Below are 25,929 nucleotides of genomic sequence, written 5' to 3' on the forward strand. Positions count from 1 at the left end.
ATCTGAACTGAGACAATAAATGCCATATTTGGCATAGCATTTGTTTGCCCAAATCTAACCATATGCCACTGGAATTGAAGAAGAGGCAATTCTCCACAGGGCCAGAATGTACTCCTTTAAAGCTCCCCTGGGGGAATGCTCTTCCACCTGTCCCTGTGTGTGAGATTTGCCCAGTTCTTGCAAAATTATGAACTCTACCAATCATAAAATAATCTGGTAATTTTTTAGAGTACACACGTTAAGGATATATTCATCAAAGGTGATATAAACTTAAGTGAGATCCTTACACAATAAACATCATAATGAGAAGATTTTCATAAAAATATTTTCAATTTCCAGGTAATGACCTGTAACTTATGGACATATTACTGATGTGGTTAAAAAGAAATTCTTTATAGTGAATAATACAGAAAATTCATTCTATAAGGAGCATTATTTTATTTTCTTTTATAGAGTTTCGCTCTTGTTGCCTGGGCTGGAGTGCAATGGCATGATCTTGGCTGACTGCAACCTCCGCCTCCTGGGTTCAAGCCATTCTCCTAACTCAGCTCCCCAACTAGCTAGAATTATAGCCATGCACAACCACACCCAGCTAATTTTTGTATTTTTTGTAGAGACGGGGTTTTACCATGTTGGCCAAGCTGGTCTCGAACTCCTAATCTCAGGTGATATGCCCGCCTTGGCCTCCCAAAGTGCTGGGAATACAGGCATGAGCCACTGTGCCCAGCCTGGAACATTATTCTTATTAGTCAGATACATACCATACTACATTTAGCATTCATTTGGTTTTCATCCAAAGAGTTACAGAGCGCTTATAGCATCATTTTGCCAGAAATCATGCTGGGTATTCAGCATATGGAACTGAATTTACCTCATAACTTCCCTCAAGAGGAGGAGCCGTGAAGCCAACAATGCAAAAAGTCTGAGAAGTAAATTAAAAAGAACAATGTCAGCATATGTCTAAATGGTGAATCCACTGGCCAAAGATACAGAGGGCATGTTCCGGCTGCAGCATGTCCTACCAGAGATATGTCACACTTTGCATATTTTCCAAAAGTGTTTACTACAAGAGAAACTGTGAAATCTATTATCATATGTACAAAGGAAGAAAACATATTTCTCAACTTTGATTTATGATTATTTTGTATCCCAGTGTATAAACTTGATTATTAAACTGGGCAAGAAGAGAGAGATCAAGATTGTCAAGTCTCAGTTTTACAAGGAGGGTGCTATTAGCAGGTGGAAAGAAATAGCAATAAAAGAATACGTCTTTTTTTTTTTTTTGAGACAAAGTCTCACTCTGTCACCCAGGCTAGAGTGCAGTGGTACAATCTTGGCTCACTGCCACATCTACCTTACAGGTTCAAGTGATTCTTGTGCCTTAGCCTCCTGAGTAGCTAGGATTACAGGTGCCCGCCACCATGCCCTGCTAATTTTTGTATTCCTAGCAGAGGTGGGGTTTCACCGTGTTAGCCAGGCTGGTCTCAAACTCCTGGCCTCGGGTGATCTACCTGCCTCAGCTTCCCAAAGTGCTGGGATTACAGGCGTGAGCCATTGCACCCGGCCAAGAATATATCTTTGAAATGAATTACTGAGTCAGAGAGAGGGAGAGAGAAAAAGAGGGTTATCTTGAATGGAGCACAGAAAGAAATTATATCCTTCAACTCCTCTCTCATGCCTCAAGCATGTTAACTTCCCTCACTCCCTGTACAAAACTCCCAACATCCTAATCTACTCAAATTGCCTGGTCATGTATGACAGAAAATACATACTGAAAACAAAGAGAGAGAAAGATATGAATGGGAATAAAATTATGTTCTTGATACCACCTTGAAAGAAAATTAACATCTTTTAATGCATGCTAGCTGCTGAAGCAGTTTAATTACAAAATCTGAATGATTTAAAATAATAGTTTATTTTTTTTGTTCATGCAAAATTCAGATGGCAGAAAAGCAGGCATGGGGATTCTGAACTATGCAGTCAATTTAGGAATTTCAACTGATGGTGATTCTGTCACCCTCAACATGTGGCTTCCAAGGTCACTTTGGGTGCCAATATCAGTTGACACAAGGGACAGACAGCATGAAAGCTGTATAAGGAAATTTAAAAAAAAAATCAGACCAAAGGAAGAAATGTCCATCACTTTCATCCTTATTCCTTGGCCCAGTCTCAGTCACATGCCTAGACTAAATATGAATTTTAATTTCACTCTTGACAATTCAGAACTGATTTTAGGTTTGTTCATCACAATCCCTATGAGAACAGATTTTATCATCATCTTATAAAACAGAAAAGAAAGTAATTTTAGAAGCCAGAGGAGGCTGGGAAATACAATCCAGCTGCGTCAGCAGAAAGAAAAGAAAATAGATTTGGTGAACAGTTAGCCAATCTCTGCCACAGTGTCTTTCTCCTAATATTTTACTTTATCTGCAGATTCATCCAGTTCTTGTGTCTTAGGAATGTGAGTTTAAATAAATGATGTATTTATTACAATGAAATTCTACTACTTAAAAAATTTGCCTCTCAGTGAAATTTACTACAAATTGGATTGCCTGTAAAAAGTAAATTTTCATTATCGTTACATCCTGGCTTGTTCAATTATGAGTTCAACTAAATAAAAATATTTTAAAACCTCTTTAGCTCTATTATACCAAAGAGTGGTACTATCTCCATTAGCATTCTTAACTTATCAAACTTTGTATTTCTAAAACTGAACTCTTGATCATTCCCCTCTCCAAATTTCTTCCTGACTTCCTCAGCTCAGAAAAAGACTTCTGGACAAGCAGCTTTTCAAGTCAGGTGCTTAGGAATAATCCTTTATATTTTACTTGCTCTCAAGTCTTTCATCTAATTTATCAGCAGACTAGATACACTTTACTTTCAAAATGTACCTTGAATCCATTTATTTCTTCCAGTTTCCTTTAATCCAAGTCAGGTCTCCCTCTCACCTGGATTACTGCTGGAGTGTCCTCCCTACTTCCATCCTTAGAGAGGAACCCTTCAAAAGATTTGCATTGTACTTAGGATAAAATTCAAAATTTTAACCAAGTCCTTTGAGGACCTGCATGATTCTGGTCCCTGGCTTCATCTCCAACCTCATTTCCCAGCACTTATTTTGTTCTATGTGTATCAGCCTTTTCTTTTTCTGAAAAAGGCAAAATACCTTTCTCACCTATTGATAGAGAGAGGGTAAGAAAATATCTTCCTCACCTATTGAAGAAATATAGTATTTCTTGTCTTGCAATATAGTATTACAATATAGTATTTCTTGTCTAAAGAGTTTTATATTTTTCTTTTTATGATGAAATGTATTTGCATATAAAAATATAATTGATGTATATGGCTCCCACCCATTCAAGCACTAAGGCCAAGACAGGCAATTATCTCAACTTCCCACATGTCTGTGGGAAGAACAGGTTTATGAAGGGGATGGGCTTTCTTCTCCTAGTTTACCTATTGACCGAGAAGTCTTTTAGGGTCCTGGCTTTGCCTTTTGTCTCCTGCATGAGGTCTATGAAAGCCCACAGTTTTGGCCACCAGGGATTGGCAAATGGCCAGAGAAAAAAACACAGTTTTAGAATTTACACTTCCATATCAGGATTCAGGCTTTCTCATAATTTCTGGCTTCCAAAAATTTTTCCTTATATTACTACTAAGCCCCACATTAAAAAATTTTAATTATTTTATGCAGAACTTATATTGACATCTAATCTACTATTTTTCCAGAAATAAAAGTTCCTTTAAAAGCATACCTAACTATTCCTCTTCAGCTGGTTAGTTCCTATTAGTCTGTTAGAGCCTTAACTTCAAATGTTACTCCCTCAGAAAAGTTCTCCCTGATCGTCATTCCTCAATCTAAGTTAGCTTCCTATTATTTTCTGTCTTACAACAACTTTCTGTCTTCTTTTGTAACATTTATCACAAGCTGGGATTATATATTATTTTTGTGTTACCTTGTCCCTTTCATTACCCTGCAGGCTTCAGGAGGATAGGAATATTTTCTGTCGTGATCATTACTGAATGGAATGCCTACTGCAGTACTAAGACCTACTTGGGTACACAAGTGGTAAAGACTAAGTAAAAGAATGAGTGGATGCAATGTAAAGGATCATACTGCATTAGAGTAGTTTTAAACTCTGTGACCGGGCTGGGCACGATGGCTCATGCCTGTAATGCTAGCACTTTGGGAGGCTGAGGCAGGTGGCTCACTTGAGCCCAGGAGTGAGAACAGCCTGGGCAACATGACAAAACCCTGTCTTGACTATATATACACACATACACAAATTAGCTGGTTGTGGTGGTGGCACGAGCCTGTAGTCCCATACACACACACACACACACACACACACACACACACACACACACACACACAAATTAGCTGGTTGTGGTGGCACGCGCCTGCAGACCCAGCTACTCCAGTAGCTGTGATCAGGGAGGGAGGATCTCTTGAACCCAGGAGGTTGAGGCTGCAGTGATCTGTGATCACACCACTGCACTCCAGCCTTGTTGACAGAGTGACACCCTGTCTCAAAAAATAAAAATAAATTCATTCTGTGACTGATAAATACCGGCAATAATAAACAACTTTTAAATTCTGACTGCCTTCAAAAACTATGCAGCAAAGTGTAAGATTAGTACAAAAAGAGTGAGTAAAAGAGAGGTAGTAAAGCAAAGACTCTGGAACCGTACTGCCTGGATTCAAAATTTGCCTTTGTTATTTATTAGCCTAGTAGCCTTCATTAGGGACGTACCCATTCTAGGCCTGTTTTCTGATCTATAAAACCGGTTCAATAAGAGTATTTACTTCATGTTGTTGTGATGATTAAATGATAAACATGCCAGGCATACAAGGAAGCAGGATATAATTGCTATGGTGGTTGCTATCATTACAAAGTTATTGTTAACCAAAACACTGCTTTCAGACAAAAACGGCAAATGGTGTAGAATCAAAAGGGAAAAATATGTAGGAGTGGCAAGCTAGAGAGAGGAATCTGGGGTTGCAGATGTGCCAGCAAGAGTCACGAACACACAGAGACATCCAGGAGGAAGGCAGCCGGTAGTGGCTGTGGGGGTGCCCACTGTCAGCACACAGATGTAACTGACATAAAGGTTGGGGGAGAAGGGGCTGCTGGAGGGAGCCTAAGTGGGGTCTGCCTGTGATCTCCTTTTGCCACATGCTCATAGCACTTGGTTCCTAAGATCCATCACCAACTCTGTGTGGGGAAGGATGTCTTCGGATCTGTTTGTGGGCTCAGTTCATCCAGAATAGTGGGGAACATCAGCGAAAGAGACAAAATTAAGTTGTGCACCTTTTGACAGCAGCAGGTATCTCTGGGCATTAAAGGCAAGTTTTGTCTAGTGTAGTAGTTTTCCTGACAAATGCAGTACTCTACTCATGGATCTTCTTTTTGTTTTTTCCTTTTTTGAAATGGAGTCTCGCTCTGTCACCCAGGCTGGAGTGCAGTGGTGCAATATAAGCTCACTACAACCTTGGCCTCCTGGGTTCAAGCGATTCTCCTGCCTCAGCCTCCTGAGTAGCTGGGATTACAGGCGCACACCAACACGCCCAGCTAATTTTTGTATTTTAGTAGACAGGGGGTTTCACCATGATGGCCAGGCTGGTCTTGAACTCCTGGCTTCAGGTGATCCATCCACCTTGGTCTCCCAAAGTGCTAGAATTATAGGCGTGAGCCACCGCGCCTGGTGTGGATCTTATTTTTCAAAAGACAAAATAGCAGATCTTTCAAATTTTCTTTTGTATTCTTTCTTTTTTCCACTGCATTTTCCTCCAAATATTGAGAATAAATTACATAATCTCCCCACTTGTTCTTACTCCCAACTCCACTCTCCTGCCCTAGGTCCTAGTCAATCTAAAGTCAAGTCTCTAGAATTTGGATCTTGTGATATTTCACTGACTATATAGGTCTAATTATTTTTATTTTTTTTTTTTTGAGACGGAGTTTCGCTCTTGTTACCCAGGCTGGAGTGCAATGGCGCGATCTCGGCTCACCGCAACCTCCGCCTCCTGGGTTCAGGCAATTCTCCTGCCTCAGCCTCCTGAGTAGCTGGGATTATAGGCACGTGCCACCATGCCCAGCTAATTTTTTGTATTTTTTTTAGTAGAGACGGGGTTTCACCATTTTGACCAGGATGGTCTCGATCTCTTGACCTCGTGATCCACCCGCCTCGGCCTCCCACAGTGCTGGGATTACAGGCTTGAGCCACCGCGCCCGGCAGGTCTAATTATTTTATAAGGAACCAAGTTGTACCCTTTTATCTAGATATAAAGCTAGTTCTTTTTTAGTCACCTTGTGACCATCTACCCATGAACCTCCATGAAAAATTTACGTTAAGATGAGTCTAAATATATTATCCATAGAAAGGTAATAAAATCTGAGTAGAGATACTCTGATTACAAGGAGCATCTAACCTATGATACTGATTGTATCATACATCAGAAAAGTGAGTTTCCAGAGTTCAGAGGAGGCTTAAACATTTTTAAGATGTCTATCTCATGGTTATTAATAATGTATAGAATATCTGAAGAAATTTTCAATTTTGTTTATTTTATTTTATTTTGACAAGACTTGATATCTTTCGGTTGTGCTGTGTATAATCTATCGAACAATGCTGACTCTAAAAAGAATGGTTTAGACAACATAAATCAATGAGGGAGGGGAATACATTTGCCAAAATGAACACGAACACTTTCTTAAGAAAACAGCACATGAGAATACTGCAATCAAAGACTAAGAGAGTAATCTGAATCTCCCAAAATACCTATATTCTTAGCCAAGATAGAGTAGCAGCTGACCTTTAAATTCACATATTCCAATTTAAATAGGAAATTAAGGTTGAATATTACAATAGGTTTTTCAGGATAAATCTTGCCCATTTTTTCCTGAGGATGAGTCCACCTTGTTTTAAAGAAAGGACAACTGGAAATTCTTTCTCTGACATTGACCAATTGAAAATATGAGAGAACCAAATGGAAGCTTTCCATATAATACCAACCTAACTATTCAGTGTTTTGCTATAGACAGACTCTTTGATGGGACCCGGTTAATCTGTTCTTGTTTTAGTTCATCTCAGCAGTAGTCACTTTAGCCCAACAGTGTGAATTCTGGGATAATTTTAGCCTGTAATCCCAGCTAATTGGGAGGCTGAGGCAGGAGGATCGCTTGAACCTGAGAGGTGGAGGTTGTGGCGAGCTGAGATCACGCCATTGTACTCTAGCCTGGGCAACAAGAGTGAAACTCTGTCTCAAAAAAAATAAAAAGCAAAATTCAGACAGATTTCACTTTTTATTTCATTTTTCTATAGGAATAAACCTGGAATACCACTAGTGTAACACTTGAGGATTTTCCGGTTTATTACCAGAAATATTTTCAGGGAAAATGCAAAGCCCAATATTCTTCATCTTTTATAAGATTTTGTCACCTCAATAAATATAAATAAATAGTAGATGGGCTTCTTTGATTCATCTACTATGCTGGGTGTTGATCAGGCATCAGGGAGGGGGGCAAGGAAGAGTCACAGGCTTGAGGACTTCACAATGAGAGAAACTGGAGTAATAGCGACTAGCTTGGTTGTACACTAATTATAGACTGCATTGTGCTACATTTCTTATTTATACTATCCTATTTGTAATCTTGATAGCAATCCTATTTCATAGAAAATATTATCTCCATTTTATAGAAGAGATAACTGAGGTACAATTAATATAAGTAACTTGCCAGAGATCAAACAGCTATTAAGTGGGAAAGCCTAAATTTAAACTCCACAGCTTCAAAAAACCACATTCTTAACGCCAACAGTGGTGCTCTGGTGTAGAAATAGCCAGAGTCAGAATGAATAACAGCCTAGGTTCCCAGAGTGGGTGATGTTTGACCTGGGTCCTAAAAGGTAAATAGGAGTTTGCTTGACTGCATGGTTACAAAAAGGAATTAATTTAGCCAATGCTTCACATGTATGTTTAATTTAATTAATTCTTACAGCATCTCTGTGCAGTAGGTATTAGCTTTGTTTCGTGATGAGGAAACTCATACTCAAGGAGATTAAGTAACTTTCTCAGAATCACTCAGTCAGTAAGAACTGGAGCCAGGGTTCAAACCTAGACTTGTCCACCTCCAAAGCCTCTGCCTTCTCCAGGCACTCCACAGACGGAAAGCAACCTAGGCAGAAGAAACAGGATGTGACAAGGCCATGGCAGATTGGCATGAGTGAAAGGGAAGTGTGCCAACCTGAGGTGTGTGGGATTGTCTTGCAGGTAGCAGGGAGCTGCAGTGTTCTCTGAGGAGTGTTAAAATGTGGCTGGTTTTCTAGACAGGCAACTCAAATGGTAGTATGTGGAGGAAACTAGAGGGAACAGAAACTAAAGCCAGAGAGACCAGTTATGAGACAATGATAGCAGTCCAGACAAGCAATGTCAGGAACTTGAAACTACAAATTCTGATGGCTCTAAGAAGATCCTACTATGTCAGACAGTCTTCAAAATGTTTCCTTCTCAGAAGCAATGTCTGCCATCTGGCTTTTTAAACAATGGCATCCTAAAATTTGGTCAAAATTTAAGGATAAAAGTTTTTATGTAAATAATTCTAGAAAGTAAACAAAGTCCCTGTGTCCTATACAGTATTCAATACATGTTGTTGCTTAAAATACTCTGTTATAATACAGTATAGACTTTCTTCTACCATTGGACATTGTGAAAAGATACAACTTATTTACTTGCATTGCAATTCACTGCCTCTCTTTTAGGAAAAGAGAGAAAGAGGGAGGTTGTGGTTTCCGTAAGATAGGATACAATATAAAGGCAAGATTATAAGAAAGTTAAATGCAACAAGACCACACTAGAACAGGGTATATAAGGTAAGTCTGAACTTCTAACAAGCTAACATGCATGCCAGAGAAAATTCCTTGCCAACCAAGTGGGCTGATAGAAGTGGAGGGTGGAGCTGTAAAAAAAATAGGATCTTTTTCTGAAGTCACTTCAAGTGCAAAAAAGAAAAAGAAAAAAATGGGATCTTCTAGATCATCTGAGAGTTTAGGAGAAAATGGGCGATGTTGGGTATGCTGACAAAAATAGGAAACTGTCATGTGTTATAAGATACTGGAGGTATAGCTCAGAGCTGCCAAGCAAGATTCACATTCAGAAGAGAATGTTTTCAGAGAAATTGAGAAGAAATGTGCACTCAGTTACTATGAGAACAACACTGTTATGGGCTGAACTGTGTGCCCCCCAAATTAATATGTTGAAATCCTAACTCCTAGTACCTCCAGTATCTCTATTTGGAGATAAAGCCTTTCTTTAAAGAGACAATTAAGTTAAAATGGATCCTTAGAATGGGCCTTAATCCAATAGGACTGGTGTCCTTCTAAAAAGAGATTAGAGCCAAGCACAGTGGTACATGTCTATAGTCCTTGCTACTCAGGTCGTTTGAGCTCAGGAGTTCAAGACTGCCATGCTCAATGATCATACCTGTGACTAGCCACGGCACTCCACCCTGGGCAACACAGTGAGACCCCATCTCTTAAAAAAGAAAGAGAGATTAGGACACAAATAATACAGATAGAGGAATAATCATGTGAAAATACAATGAGAAGGTGACCGTGGAAGCCAAAAAGAGAGGACTCAGGAGAAACCAACCCTGCCAACATCTTGATATTAGATTTTTAACCTTCAGAACTGTGAGAAAGTAAATTTCTGGGCTGCCTCCCAGGTTCAAGTGATTCTCCCGCCTCAGCCTCCCAAATAGTTGGGATTACAGGTATGTGCCACCACACCCAGTTAATTACGTATTTTTAGTAAAGATAGGGTTTTGCTATTTTAGCCACGGTGGTCTCAAACTCCTAGTCTCAAGTGATCCACCCACCTTGGCCTCCCAAAGTGCTGGGATTACAGGTATGAGCCACCATGCTTGGCTATACCCTCGATTTTAAAATAAAAGTTGAGCAAAAATTCCTTCCGGTGTGTAATTATTTTGTTACGGCAGCCCTAGAAAATGAATACAGATGTGAAACAGCAGACAAAATAAACAGAAACGAAAGCATGGCCTCTTCAGGAACCAACTTGGTAAGAAACTTCAGCTAAAACTTTTCAGGATTAAAGTAGCAAGAGTTAGTAGGAAGTACAGACACTATGGGTTAGGGATAACAGGGAATAAGGCAGTGCCTAGAAAGGCCATCACATTGATAAATCTGTTGAACCTGTGCCACCATGTGTATGTGACACTTCTCCTAACCTAAACTACTATTGGATCACTATGTTTTAACACCTCTTTATATTATTTGTACTCCAAGATTCCCTCATGTTATAAAAATCAAAAAAGCAAAACCAATAATGAGTATTTAAAATATTAACGACGTATACAGTAATGATTTAGGTAGGAAGTGCCTCAGCCTGAGAAAAAAGGCAAAAGACTAGATGCTCTGGATAAAAGAAATAGCTCTCAGGGCCAGTTGCAGCGGCTCACACCTGTAATCCCAGCACTTTGGGAGGCCAAGGAGGGCGGATCACTTGAGGTCAGGAGTTCGAGACCAGCCTGACCAACATGGAGAAACCCTGTCTCTACTAAAAATACAAAATTAGCTGGGCATGGTGGTACATGCCTGTAATCCCAGCTAACTAGGAGGCTGAGGCAAAAGAACCGCTTGAACCCAGGAGGTGGAGGCTGCAGTAAGCCAAGGTGGCACCGTTGCACTCCAGCTTGGGCAACAAGAACACAATTTTGTCTCAAAACAAACACAAAACAAAACAAACAAGAAATAGCTTTCTCCTCTCACAGGCTGAAGTAACAAAATCCCAACCAGAGGGTTTGGCAATGAGAAAAGACTGCCCTTTTAATCATACCTATTACCTTACAGCAAGGAATGTAATTCCTCCTTAGTAGTTTGTTTGTCTTTAAGTAGAACTTCAGAAGGCTTGAGAAACAGCAGTTGGAGATATGTGAACAACACTTGAAATTTTTCACTTCTTTTTGGTTGCTATGGTCATTTACATGTAGCTTCCACCATTTAAATTTTTTTTTTTTTTTTTTTAATGAACAGTAGCAGAGAGGAGGAGAGAAAAAGGCCCAAGAGTAAAATAAGTAGTTTACCTAGAATATTAATTAAATTTAGTTATTTGCAAGATAAATGGATCTGAGTTAGAGAAACAAAAATATGAATAACTCAATAAACCTAATGTAATTATATTTTATATTCCCCAGAGTAGAGGCATCGGTATCTGAAACAGTTGTCCTTTAAGTGTTTAGAATACTAGACGCTCAGGATCCAATGGCCCAACCTTCCAAATGTAACCTATTTGAAACACCTAGGACATTTAAATTTATGTATTTATTTATTTAGAGACAGAGTCTCACTCTGTTACCCAGGCTGGAGTGCAGTGAGGCGATTTCAGCTCATGCAACCTCCCCCCTTGGGTTCAAGTGACTCTCCTGCCTCAGCCTCCCAAGTACCCTCCCAAGTGCCACCACACCCAGCTAATTTTTATGTTTTTGTTTTCGTTTTTGAGACGGAGTTTTATTCTTGTTGCCTGGCTGGAGTGAAGTGCTGTGATTTGGCCCATTGCAACCTCCAACCCCTGGGTTGAACCGATTCTCCTGCCTCAGACTCCTGAGTAGCTGGGATTACAGGCATGCACCATCATGTCCGGCTAATTTTTATATTTTTAGTAGACACAGGGTTTTGCCATGTTGTCCAGGCTGGTCTCGAACTCCTGACCTCATGTGATCTGCCCGCCTGGCCTCCCAAAGTACTGGGATTACAGGCACAAGCCACTGAGTCTGGCCTAATTTTTTGTATTTTTAGTAGAGACAGGGTTTCACCATGTTGGTCAGGCTGGCTTCAAACTCCTGACCTCAAGTGATCCGCCTGCCTTGGCCTCCCAAAGTATTGGGATTACAGGCATGAGCCACACGCCCAGTCAATTTCTAATTTATTTTTTACTGATATATAATAATTGTACATATTGATGGGGTACATATGATATTTTGCTTCACAAATGCAATGTGTAATGATTACATCAGAGTACTTAGGATATCAGCTACCTCAAACATGTATCAATTCTTTGTGTTGGGAACATTTTGAATCTTCTATTTTGAAGTACACAATAAATTATTGTTAACTGTAGTCACCCTGATGTGCTATTGAATACTAGAACTTATTCCTTCTATCAGACTGTATGTTTGTGTACCCATTAACCAAACTCTCTTCATTTATTTTTATTGCTGCCTAAAAGAATGAAATTAAATTATTTCCAGGGAGAAGCAACAAGGACACAGAAGAATGTCTTATTTTCTTCTGTAAATCAGATCCCCAAACATAAACCATGAAGCACACTTTAAATATAATTTTCATGTGAATTCAATGATAATAAAGAAAATAATTCAAAGAAATGTGAAATCACAGTAAATGGTTGTGGGAAAATTACTGATTACTAATGTTCCCAACAGTGAAGACAAGTTCTAACGTTATTGGCCAACTCTAATAAATATAAATCACAACTAATGGATAAAAAGTAATTGGCAAATCACTTGAGAAAGGTAAACAAAATATGGTAACTCCTATTTAAGAGCATAACCATTAGGTTTTGATCCATTAGAAGACTGCTGGGTGTGAATTAGGTGCAGGGAAAAAAGAATACTTAAAAGTTTTTGAAGAAAAAGAAACTACTAGGCGAGATAGCAATTCTGATGTACTTTTTTGTTGTTAACTATGTGTGAAATGCACATAGTTCCAATTTTGGAACGTCTATAAAGGCATAATGCTCTATTCTTATAGTTTACTATTTCTTTTTCTAATAAAAAAGTTGCCCAAATATAAATCAATTTTTACATCCATTAGTTTACTCATCAAGTTAATTTTAAAATGCATGCATAGCTTTTTTTTAAATGAACTGCCAGAAAATGACTAGTAGAAGTAAGTTTAGGGTAGAAATAAAATGGCAGAAGCAAATAAAGGAAACAAATGTGTTCCAGCTCAGGGGTCCCTAACCCCCAGGCAGTAGACCAGTACTGATCATTAGGAACCAGGCCAAACAGAAGGAGGTACTTGGCAGGCGAGCAAGTATTACCCCCTGAGCTCTGTCTCCTGTCTGATCAGCAGTAGCATTAGATTCTCTTAGGAGCCGGAACCCTCTTGTGAACTGCACATGCAAAGGATCTAGGCTGTACTCCTTGAGAATCTAATGCCCTCTTCCTTCACCACGGAAAAATTGTCTTCATTGAAACGGATCCCTGGTGCCCAAAAGGTTGGGAACCACTCTTCTAGCTGATTAGGAAGGATCACCAAAGCTGAGTTTTTTCAAATGTGGAAGGTGCCTGATATCTAAGCATCTGGAGCTCTGATCTGTTTCCTCTGCCTGTCATCAACTGTTTCAGAGCAGGTCCAACATTAACACGTTCCCTGCTCACTGGGAATAAAACAAAGCAACACCCCAATCTAAGGTGCACTGAGGACTAAGAGTGTTCATAGAAGTCTCAAACAGTGGCAAATGCTTTGATATAGAAACCACTTCATTATCCATTTGTTAATTATCACATCTCTGTACCCTATAACATGATAACATTTCTCCAGCAGAAGATTATGACACACTTTAAACCTAACAACTCAACTATGGTTGTCAACATATAGAGGTCTTTACAGGAAAGAAATACAAGATGTGGTTTCATCAAAAGTGAATCTTTTCAATGGTGTACATAAAAGCACACATTCTAGATCCATGAAGTTGACAAAAGCTTCTAAGGACTTCAATGCTAATTCAAAGAAAGCCTCTATTTCAGAAAGTACATTCTTGTTCACATACAGCAACAATAGCCAGTAATAAACAGCAAACAGCATGAAGAAATTAGAGGTAAATTGCTTTTAATGCAACTGTTCTTTACAGTTTTGCTCTACTGTGAAAGTTATTTTCAAAAACATTCAAATCCAGTTACGAATATGGAGATCTTAGAAGAAAAAAAATTAAATTCTAGATAAAGGAATCCACTACTGTCATTAAAAACATGATTTGTGAGGGGTAAGATCAAATGGCATTTGCAACCTTGGGTGAGTAGAAAATAGTCCAGCATAATATATAGGTAACTGAGCTGGAGCAGAGCTTAGAATTTTCTGAGGCAAGTAGGTAATAAGCAACATCTTCTCAGTTGTAGCTACCTCTCTAGCATGGCGTAGGAAGACAATTTTGATGTGTGAGAAGATGCCAGGTCGGGATTCTGTTTTTTTATGTGTTTTTTTTTTTTTTGAGACAGACTCTTGCCCTGTCACCAGGCGCCAGACTAGAGTGCAGTGGTGCGATCTCGACTCACTGCAACCTCCGCCTCCTGGGTTCAAGCAATTCTCCTGCCTCCGCCTTCCAAGTAGCTGGGACTACAGGCACGTACCACCAAGCCCAGCTAATTTTTGAATTTTTTAGTAGAGGGGGGGTTTCATCATGTTGGCCAGGATGGTTTGATCTCTTGACCTCGTGATCCACCCGCCTCGGCCTCCCAAAGTGCTGGGATTACAGGCATGATCCACCGCGCCTGGCCTCTCCATTTACTCACCTGCTATTTATTCCTTGAATCATTGGCTTTTATTTGTCATAACTCCACTGAAACCACTCTCATTAAGACCATCAAGGACCATTATATATTGCACAATGGCCACTTTTCACTTCTCAGTACCTTGTACATGACCTTTAGGTACCACTGACACTTGTCAACTCCTTCCTTTATGAAAACAAACACCTTTTCCCTTAGTGTTCACATTCATACTCTTCTGGGTTTCTTCCTGCCGTCTTAGTTTCACCAGCCTCTATTCTCCTGTCTGTATTTTACATGTGAATGCACCTAACCTCCACCCTTCTCTTTGCTCATTGTATATACTCCTCTATGAGAATTCACCCACTCCCATGTTTTTGACGCTGATGACTCCCAAATGCTGACTTTTAGCTCAGATCTCACTTCAGTATCCACCTGCCCATTAGATATTTATATCTACTTGGGCATGAGTTGTGGATATGTACTGCAAACTTAACATACTCAAAACTTAACTCATTATCTTTAGTGCTTATAATAATTTGTTCCCTTATTTGTTTCCTTTCTCAGTGTGATTTCTACCAAGTTGCTTCAGTAAGAATCCTAAGTGCCATCACTGGCTCTCTTTTTTCTCTTTTTTCTTTTAAAGATGGGGTTTCACTATGTTGGTCAGGCTGGTGGTCTTGAACTCCCGACCTCAGGCAATCCGCCCACCTTGGCCTCCACAGTGCTTGGATTCTCTGCCTTAATGCTCACATTTAATCACTAAAATCTGTTAATTTTATGTCTTGAATGTCTCTGGAATTCATCTATAATTTCTTTAGCCAATTACGAAAACTCTGGTCTCTTCTCACCTAGATGACCAAAACAGCTCCTGAAATGGTCTGTCACCAATACAGAATCTTAACCCTTTCAATCCATTCCCATAAAGCAACCAGAATGACCTTCCTAACAATAATCTGATAATTTATGTCTCCTATTTTAAATCCTTCAGTGCTTATCACTACCCTCAGGATAAAATCCAAAATGCTTGCCATGGTTCACAAGGCTCTGCACAAGCTATCTGGCTCCTCGACCTCTCTAGTCTTTTCTCTGTCTACTCCCCTCACTCCCGCCCCCTCCTTGCATCCTACTCTCCAGTCATGACCTGCAGTCAGGTCTTGGGCAATTCCATATTTTCTTACCTATGGGCTTCTGCATATTTTCTGCATGAAACATCCTTCTCTCCCTCTCTTGCTACACTTCTTAACTCCTAATAGTCTTTCAAATTTCATTTTAACTCTTACTTCCTCTGAAAAGTCCTCTTGGCATAGTTCCTGGAACATAACAGGCACTTAATAAATAACTTTTCTTTCCTAATTCTCTTCATTTAGGTTAATGTTAGATTTTGCATTTTAATTTTGCTCAAATTACTTTACTAATAAAATACAAGTGAAATAAACTAACGTATTTTTAAATGCTCTATTAAATAGCTCTACCAACAGAAAATTTGGGATGATGTGCTTCTGAACTTTGCTACTACTGAAGTCCATTGTAAGTATGGCACTTGGAACATTATTCCAAATAAAAGCCAACTTAAAAAAAAAACTTTTTTCTTAACCTTTGGAGAATAATTCTCAGGAAAAGTCTGCATGGCCATGGAGCTAAGCTACACACCTATTTGAACTTTAAGGAGGCATAAAATATTGACTCATAAACAACCGTCAAATACCTGACAGTTTTTGACCAATAGAAACGGTCATTTCATCAATTTAACCTGATACAATAAAAATGATATTGAATTAAAATATGTAGAAAAACAGGTAATCAGATCAAGAATTATGAAGATTATGTATACATGCACTTAACATATATATAGGTATCCCATTTATGTCTTCTAACAGTCTACAGAAATATCAATTTGCTTAACAGCTTTAAGGTTGTCCTACAGTACAGAAGCTAACTTTTTTTGAGTAACTGAATTCCCTTTAAGAATTCAATTAAAGGTATATATTATGAGGTCAGATGTGGTGACTCACACCTGTAATCCCACTACTTTGGGAGGCCGAGGCGGGCAGATCACCTGAGGTTGGAAGTTCAAGACTAGGCTGACCAACATGGAGAAACCCCCTGTCTCTACTAAAAATACAAACTTAGCTGGTCATGGTGGCGGATGCCTGTAACCCCAGCTACTTGGGAGGCTGAGGCAGAAGAATTGCTTGAACCCGGGAGGCAGAGGTTGCGGTAAGCCAAGATCACACCATTGCACTCCAGCCTGGGCAACAAGAGTGAAACTCTGTCTCAAGAAAAAAAAAGCTATCTATTATGTTACCAAGAAAAACAAAATGTTCATATGTTCATACAAAAAAATTCAAATTTCTGGCAATTTAGAGTCTCTGAGGCCAAAATCCAAATTTAAGAAGCTTTGCAATGGCAGAATTTTTAACTATAAGACAAAAATCAAATTATGATATTCAATAAAAACTGACTCCTTGGGAAAGTACAGAATATTCATACTAGGCACTTTAAGCATCTTTTACTTAGGTCTTGATTTCAATATTAAAAGCAACCAAATGACTATTCAAAGTAAAGCCTGATGGGTCAACATGTTTTCTGATTTTAGCCTAGTTGAAACCATAGGAACAGGAGGGTGTTAGAATAATTTAGAATCTCATTAGTTAAATTACCAGTTTAGAAGCTATTGAAAATGTTCCTCATATTTAATGTCATAATAAGTTTTAGAAAAATAAAATTATTTATCCAATCCAATGTGTTTTATTAACAAATCTTGTTGGTACACTCACAGAAATAAACCACATACAGAGCTAACAAGTTATTTTTTGCCTGCAACTGTTGCATCTATTTTAAAAACAGTTTTCATTTTAAAAACTGAAATACTGGTCACAGTTCCTTAAAATTAAAGGAAAGTGATTATTTTGGGGGGTAACTAAATGGAAACATATCCATTCAAAAAAGATACAACTATATAGAACACCAACTTTGAAAATAACTTTAAAATGTTAAAAATTTGATCACTTTTGGCAGAAATTCTCTCTTTAATCTTAAACAGTCTATGGATAAGGAATTAAACTTTCTTGCCTACTCCATGCCTGCAGTCACCTTTGTCCATGAATGCTTTGTCTAACACATAAGCCTCAGTATAAGTCCATCGTCTCCTAAAATTTCCAACTGCCAGCACAAGCCACTATAATAATGGCATGATGACTCACATCCCTACCCACACATGCACTTCCATTGTTTATTGTAAAACCTCATCATCCACAGCCTCTCGTGGGTTATGGTAGATCAGAATGGGGAATGGGGAGGCAGTAGGAACAGTGGGATAGGTCTTAGTGTTTTTTCAGAACTACAAGCTACTGTAAAATCGATTTAGTGGGTTGTGATGAGCCTTTCCATTTGGGGATTTTCTTAGGATGCAGGGAGAGGTTTAAAATAGAATAACAGAACACAATACAATAGGCTGGGTAATGGTGGCTTGCGCCTGTAATCTCAACACTTTGGGAGTCTGAGGCAGGCACATCACTTGAGGTTAGGAGTTTGAGATCAGCCTTGCCAACATGGTGAAACCCTGTCTCTACTACAAATACAAAAATTAGCCTGGCATGGTGGCGCATGCCTGTAGTCCCAGCTACTTGGGAGGCTGAGGCAGGAGAATTGCTTGAACCTGGGAGATTGCAGCGAGCAGAGATTGTACCACCGTACTCTGGCCTGGACGACAGAGTGAGATTCCATCTCAAAAAAAAAAAAACACAAAACACACAATACAACAGAACAAAAAAACATCAGAGTGCTCCAGTGTAAGGGTAAGTATCTCTTCAGTTATGTATGTATAGAAGCATGTATGTATAGTCATGGTTTTGACATAAAAGCAAGCAAAATGTAGGTCTTGTTTAAAAACAATTTTAGAACTTTGGGTTGGAGACCTACATTCTAGTCCAAGCACAAGCCCATCCCAATACTGGACTACTTATGTCTTCCTTCTTTCAGTTTCATCTCACATCCGCCTCACAATCATTCACTCTACAATTATATGTTATAAATGAAAGGGTGTCCTGTAGATGCTGTCTTAAATATCTAAGAAAAAGGTACTCTCCCTCGATAATGCAAAGAAAACCCCACAAGAAACTTTTAAAACTTTAAAAATTATTATTAAAAATTTTAACCTGGTTATTGAGGACTACATGATTAGGTAAGCAAAAAAAAATTCTTTTTAATTATTGAAACCTTATTAAAAGCTTTAAGAATATTCATATTTACCTATTCATGTCCAAAAAATTTATTCCAGTTGTACCCAGCACTTCTCTTCCAGGAACAGCCCATTTGGATTATATTTTGAACTTGTTTTCTAACACTTTATGTTTCTCCAGCTCTCAGATCCCATGTTTCTGGACTGACAACTAGCCACCTCCAGTGACTTCATAAATTATACTGGAGAAAAAAATTTTTCCCTACACATTTAATATTTTATCTTAAAGGATTCCTACAGCATTGACCCAATTTACAATACTTCCCTTGGCATCTCCAGAACAATCAATTGGCTGAAGCCCACCTTTCAAAATTACCACCCACAAAAGTCAGTGAAAGGCACCATGCCCACTAGAATATACTTTCAAAGTTACAAATAAATGTGGCTTAGACTTTGGCCAAATAAAACAATCAGTCGTGAAGGCTTTAAAGAGTTTGCATTTCAGAATGAAAACTTCAGAAGTCCATCTTTCTTATGATAGCTTTGGAAAATGATCTCTTAGAATATAATGCTCACTTGAAAGACAAAATAATCTTTTTCTGCCCAGTTACTTACTTTCAAAGTTGAACTGTACTTTTTAACATTTATAATTTGCTTTAAAACAGGTTAAAATACGAAACAATTGTGTTATACACAAAAATGTCACAGTAGCTGTGGTGCCTAAAAGAAGTCCATGTCAAAGTACCTTTTAAGTAACATGCTTAATAAGCTGATGGCAACTCTTATCTCCTAGCTGCTCAGTTCAAAATCTGTGCAATCATTTTCACTCTTTCTTCTCACACTCACATTTAATATATCATGAAATCTTATTGGTTCTCTTTCAAAATATACCCAGGTTCCAGCCAGCTCCATCTCTACTCTATCTCCATCTCTTTCTCTACTGCTGTCACCTGGTTCAGTCTATCACCATCTCTGAAGAGGATTACTCCAAAATCTCTCGTCTGATGTCCCTACTTCTTTTACCTTCCTATGGTTGTTTTCAACAAAATAGTCGTGATCCTCTAAAAACCTCAGACAGATCATATCACTGTTCCACTAAAAACCCAGCAAGAGCTCCCTGTTTCACTCAAAGTAAAGCCTAAATGCTTACAAGAGCCTACGTTTTCTGGCTCTTTGTAAGCATTCCTGCTACTCCCATTTCATTCACTTCGCTCCAGCTGCACTGGCCTTCTTCCTGTTCCTCAAACCTACCCAGGCCTCAACTGGCTATTACCGCTGCCTAGAAAGCTTTTTCCCGGGACATCTCCACAACTAATCTCTCATCTCCTTCACGGACTCAGTGGGGTGGACACTGACTATCTTAATAATAACCCTAACCTTTGCTCCCCCACCAATCCAATCTCCCTTTATCTTCCCCTACTTTTTCTTTTTTCCCTAGCTGTTTATCGCCTTCTAACATATTAAATAAAGAATTTATTATGTTGCTTATTGTCTGTTTCCTTCTGCAAGAATGTAAAGTCCCTAAGACCAGAATCTCTGTTTAGGAAAACAATTTATGTTTATATTATGGTTAGGTAAAAAGATCCCCTGAAGGCCGGGCGCGGTGGCTCAAGCCTGTAATCCCAGCACTGTGGGAGGCCGAGGCGGGTGGATCACGAGGTCAAGAGATCGAGACCATCCTGGTCAACATGGTGAAACCTCGTCTCTACTAAACATACAAAAAAATTAGCTGGGCATGGTGGCGCGTGCCTGTAATCCCAGCTACTCAGGAGGCTGGGGCAGGAGAATTGCCTGAACCCAGGAGGCGGAGGTTGCGGTGAGCCAAGATCGCGCCATTGCACTCTAGCCTGGGTAACAAGAGCGAAACTCCATCTCAAAAAAAAAAAAAAGATCCCCTGGTACATTCCAGAGGTATAAGAATTAACATCAGTCAATTGGTTCCAAATATTTTAAGAGTGCTCTCTCATCTTAATACTACAACTTTCTGGAAAGAGTTTCCAATTTCAAATTGATTTATAAATTTTGTTTAGTGTTACCAGACATGTGACATGGACCAGTGTATCACAGATGTTTGGCATGTGTGGGATGGGAATGGGCAGATCAAGACTCAAACTTTCCAAGTCCCTTAGAGAAATGAAAGCACTGCCTAAGCAAGCTTTTCTTGCTTTGTCCTAAATAATCTTAAAACAGATGGCCAAAAGCTAAATACTAAGTCTGCTTCCATGGAAACCACTATCACAGCAGCCCACTCTAGGGGCCCACCTATGAGATAAATGTTTGTCTTCCTATTGTTATAATCTGAGCCTGCCAACTTTCCGTCTAAGTCCCACAAGAAGGTACAGCTACTTTATACGTATCAGCCTGACAAAAATGTCTGGGAGAAACCAGTTCATACACAATCTAACCTTAAACACAATCAAATCCTGTAACATATAAAAAAACATTTTACATAATTTGCCATATTAATTTTTTTTTTTTTTTTTTTGAGACAGTCTTGCTCTGTTGCCTAGGCTGGCATGCAATGGCATGGTCTCAGCTCTGCAACCTCTGTCTCCCAGGTTCAAGAGATTCTCATCCCTCAGCCTCTGGAGTAGCTGGGATTACAGGCATGCGCCACCATGCCCGGCTAATTTTTTGTATTTTTAGAAGAGACAGGGTTTTACCATGTTGGTCAGGCTAGTCTTGAACTCCTGACCCTGTGATCCACCAGCCTTGGCCAATTTGCCAGGATTACAGGATTACAGGCATGAGCCACCGCGCCCAGCCAATTTGCCATATTATACTGCATTTATATTTTACCTTTATTATATAAAAACTCATGTGTCTTACTTTAATATTGCAAGCCTGCTCCATCAGTCTTCTTGCATTTTCCTCTGCCCTGTATCTCTTTGGAAGCTGAACTCTAAAGAACTTTAAAGCGCCTTCAAAATCAGCCTGCAGAAGGTCTTCCTTTGAGGTCTGCAAAATAATCATCAAGAATCATCATTACATCTTAGCCTGCTTTCAGGACAAATACATTACAAAAAAACTATATTTTCCTGAATATACTTTTATAGCTAAGATCTAAGTTAGTTCCAAACATTTTAAGAAGATATTTCTAACATTTCAATATCTAAACAGTATTGCTGTAAGCTGAAATAAATCACCATAAATCACAGAAGCAATCTAAGAGTTAATTAACAAACTAACATATTGAATTTATATTACCTGAAAATTAGAAAGGTCGTTTTTGGCAAAGTTGCCAAGCTATAGCTCTGAGAAAATAATAAGGCCAAAAAGGAAAAGAAATTGAACTTTAGGACTAATCTGTGACTTCAGCTCAATGAACATTTTAAGGATATTACTGCAAAGCTGGCTGAGGACATAGAAAATGCAATCAAAATACATCAGAGTTACACAATAAACATCTAATGGGAAGATGGCTTTTCAACTAATGACAGCAGCAGTTCAAGTGAAAAGAATAAGAAATTGATCCCATACCTTGAAGAATGCTACGAAAAAGTAAATGAAACAAACCACCTAACTACTGACTTCTTATGAAAACTATTGTTTACCAAATTTAGTTCTTCAAAAAATAAAAAACCACTTGGAAATAAATATATCTGTGCATAGAAGAAAAGACTAAAGAGAAAATAAAATGTTTATCTGTATAGCAAAATCATGGGTTTCTATTTATTTTTTTACTTTTTTTGAGACAGGGTCTCCCTCTGTTGCCCAGGCTGGGGTGCATAGTGCAATCATGGCTCCCTGCAACCTCAACCTCCCAGGATCAAGTGATCCTCCCACCTCAGCCTCCTGAGTAGATGGGACTATAGGCATATATCACCATGCCCAGCTACTTACAAAATTTTTTTTTTAATAGAGATAGGGGTCTCACTCTGTTGCCCAAGCTGATAACTCCTGGGCTCAGGCCATCTTCCCACCTCAGCTTCCCAAAGTGATGGGATTACAGGTGTGGCACAGGTTATTTTTTTCATTATATTTTGTTTTACTTTCTGTATAATGTTTTTGTAATAAGACAATAAATATTTTAATAAACAGCTATAAAGAACTTTGGCAAATACTGTGATACATATTATAGATTTAGATAGATGAGTACACAGAAGTTAAGCCGAAAAGAAATTAGATGTTTTACAGTTAGTACTTAATAGTCAAAAGCTTCAACAATTAAAAAAAGAAAAAAGGCACCCAGAAATCACATAACAATATGCTATGTCAAAATATTACTTTATTTAAATGTAAATGTAAATGTAAAGCTGATTAACTCTAAAGACTGCATTGAAAAAGTATGCAGGAAGCCAGAGAAATTCCTGCTTGTAACAGGGTCTGAGTTTTTGTCATCACCACCCCGGTCCAAGTCATTATCATGACTAGCAAGACATGTAGTCCAATCCTAGCAGCTTCTTGTAATCTAGATTTTAGCTCAAATGCAAGATCTGAGACCTTCTCTGAGCACTTAAATTCTTCCTCCCAGTCCATTCCCCACCAATTCACTTTCCAATTTTACATCTGTTCTCCTTCTTCCCCTCTTTGTATGTCTTTTTCACTGCTACATCCACAGCAACAAGACCAATGCCCCAGAATACAGGTGGTATTCAATTTTTTTTTTTTTTTTTTTGAGACGGAGTTTCGCTCTTGTTACCCAGGCTGGAGTGCAATGGTGCGATCTCGGCTCACCGCAACCTCCGCCTCCTGGGTTCAGGCAATTCTCCTGCCTCAGCTCCTGAGTAGCTGGGATTACAGGCACACGCCACCATGCCCAGCTAATTTTTTGTATTTTTAGTAGAGACGGGGTTTCACCATGTTGACCAGGATGGTCTCGATCTCTTGACCTCGTGATCCACCTGCCTCGGCCTCCCAAAGTGCTGGGATTACAGGCTTGAGCCACCGCGCCCGGCCCTCAATTAAAATTTTTAACAGAATAAATGAATGAAATCTACTTTCATCTCTCTTTTGCTACCCTTCTCCCCTGCCCTTTAAACAGAAATGTGAAAGAAAAGAACATATTCATATCAGGCAGCTTTACCAGCGTCCACAAATTAGTAATCAAAAAATAGAGCTAGGCTAACAACGGTAATAAAAAACAAAAAACTGCAGTACATCTCAGATTTCTCTTTCCTCATAAATATATAGATGTGATGGCAATAGCTGGTGGAGAGCTTAGCATGCTCTCAACTCATCTTAACTTAGTTGGAAAAGGCAGTTACTGGAAACAACTTCAGTCTGAAAGAGAGCCTCTCTAACTAAAATATCAACTGCTGAATTATGGGGGAAAGCATCCAGCCACCAATTCTATCAAACATACCACACATCTCTAGACTTCCTTTTTCGCATGTAATACCAGTTCTGATGATTAGCTCTGTGGTAATGGTTTGGACAATTCCAGACAAACTGTTTCCAAGGTTTGTAGAGAAACAGGATTAACCCTTTCTTCACTACTGAAAGTTCTCTGAAGGCACCTCTTCTATTTTCAGTACAATTAACCTCTATTTACCTGGAAACAGAGGCCCCAAAATGGTGATGGGCAATCTCTTCCCTGAAGCCAGTAGCACAGTTACCTAATTTTCTAATATTGCCAAGACCTAATTTCAAATCCAGCATTTTAGCACATACAAAAGCAGATAGATTGGGATCAAGAATGAGGACTCCTACATTCTTACACACTGGATCTCTGGTCAGGCAGGGATGGCCATGCAGGCAGAGAGGCTGCTTGGGAGAGGGAGATAGTCTCAGGGAGGGTCCAGCAATGGAGTTCCCACCAGGGTGGGGCTGAAGGCCAAGTCACATTGAATCTCTGGAAACCAGAAGCCCGAGTTCCCTGTGACTGTCCTTTCCTAGACACTGTTGGTATAGATATTGCTGCAAATCACATGGCTTGCCCAGCTGTGTTAAGCTCAAGAAGAGAGAACTGGCAACTACTGGGTAGGGAGGCTCAAGTATACTAAGGTGTGAAAACTGCATCTTACTCAATTCTTTAACCTTGGCCTCTGAAGTAGTTGACACATTAAAGGTACTCAAGATTGCAAAGGACAGAATAAATTCATTTTAATTTCAACTTTGGCAAACTCGTAGTGCTACATAAGTTTTCCTATTTTACAAATGGGAATATCTTCAGTCACAAGTATTTGAGAATGAGGCCAGGCATGGTGGCTCACATCTTTAATCCCAGCCCTTTGGGAGGCTGAGGAAGGTGGATCACTTGAGGTCAGGGGATCAGGACCAGCCTGACCAACATGGTGAAACTCCGTTTCTACTAAAAATATTTCTAAAAATTAGTCAGGCATGGTGGTGCATGCCTGTAATCCCAGCTACTTGGGAGGTTAAGGCAGGAGAATCACTTGAACCCAAGATGTGGAGGTTGCAGTGAGCCAAGATTGCGTCACTGCATTTCAGCCAGGGTAACAAGAGTGAAACTCTGTCTCAAAACAAAACAAAAACAACAACAAAAAAATCAAGTATCTGAGAATGAAATAATTTAAGGCATATGAATGCATGTTTTGAACTCCAAAAGAAATATAAGGGGTGAGAGTGTATCTCTGTGTTGTTCAAATATGCTCAAAAATAGGTATCTTAGTGGTAAAAGCAGTACCTTGTTCTCACTGACTTTTTTTTTTTCTGAGACAGGGCCTTAATTTGTTGACCAGGGCTGAAGTGTGTTGGTGACATCATAGCTCACTGCAGCCTGGAACTCCTCGGCTCAAGAGACCCTCCCACCTTAGACTCCTGAGTAGCTAGGACTACATGTGTGTGCCACCATGCCAGCTATGTTTTACATTTTTGTTGGTTTTTTTTTTTTTTTTTTTGGTAGAGATGGGGGTCTCACTATGTTGCACAGCTGGTCTCAAACTCTTGGCCTTAAGCAGTCCTCCCACCCAGGCCTCCCAAAGTGTTGGAATTACAGACGTGAACCACTGTGCCTGGACCCACTGACATATTTAATTCCATAAAATGGGCAGTCTAAATTGGAAGAACTTATACTCTATGGGCTGCAATACAGCTAGTTTCATTGTGAAGGAAAACAAAAATGCCAGTAAGCAAAAAACACATAAACAAAAATCGTGCTTGCCAGTATTCTATAAGACAACCTGTAGTTAGTCCTACTTTGATTCTGATGGGTTTTTCCTCCAACTTTCTATCTTCAAGAGACTTCCATAATCATTAAGTATCACCTCAAATGCCTTTGTAATGCCATAAGCAGATTATAAGTTTAGAGAGATAACTCTCCTT

At 39.2% G+C, this 25,929-nt stretch overlaps 1 protein-coding gene and 1 long non-coding RNA gene across 7 annotated transcripts in view; one reads left to right on the forward strand and one right to left on the reverse strand.

The window, feature by feature from the left end:
- Positions 1–25,929, reverse strand: part of RABGAP1L (RAB GTPase activating protein 1 like) — a 718,780-nt gene that overhangs the window by 149,745 nt on the left and 543,106 nt on the right. For all 6 annotated transcript variants that reach the window (XM_032291668.1, XM_032291665.1, XM_032291661.1 and 3 more), the window contains one exon: positions 21,532–21,660. In XM_032291668.1, the coding sequence (XP_032147559.1) occupies positions 21,532–21,555 (24 nt within the window). In that variant the 5' untranslated portion in view covers positions 21,556–21,660. The remainder of the gene's footprint in view (positions 1–21,531; positions 21,661–25,929) is intronic.
- Positions 705–20,047, forward strand: LOC116560307. Its single transcript, XR_004272900.1, has 3 exons — positions 705–719; positions 19,414–19,418; positions 19,958–20,047. It is a non-coding gene; the product is annotated as an uncharacterized LOC116560307 (long non-coding RNA).

The sequence above is a fragment of the Sapajus apella genome, unplaced genomic scaffold (assembly GCF_009761245.1).
Source record: "Sapajus apella isolate SASKATOON/1434 unplaced genomic scaffold, GSC_monkey_1.0 scaffold25, whole genome shotgun sequence".
In the NCBI taxonomy this organism is placed as follows: Eukaryota; Metazoa; Chordata; class Mammalia; order Primates; family Cebidae; genus Sapajus; species Sapajus apella.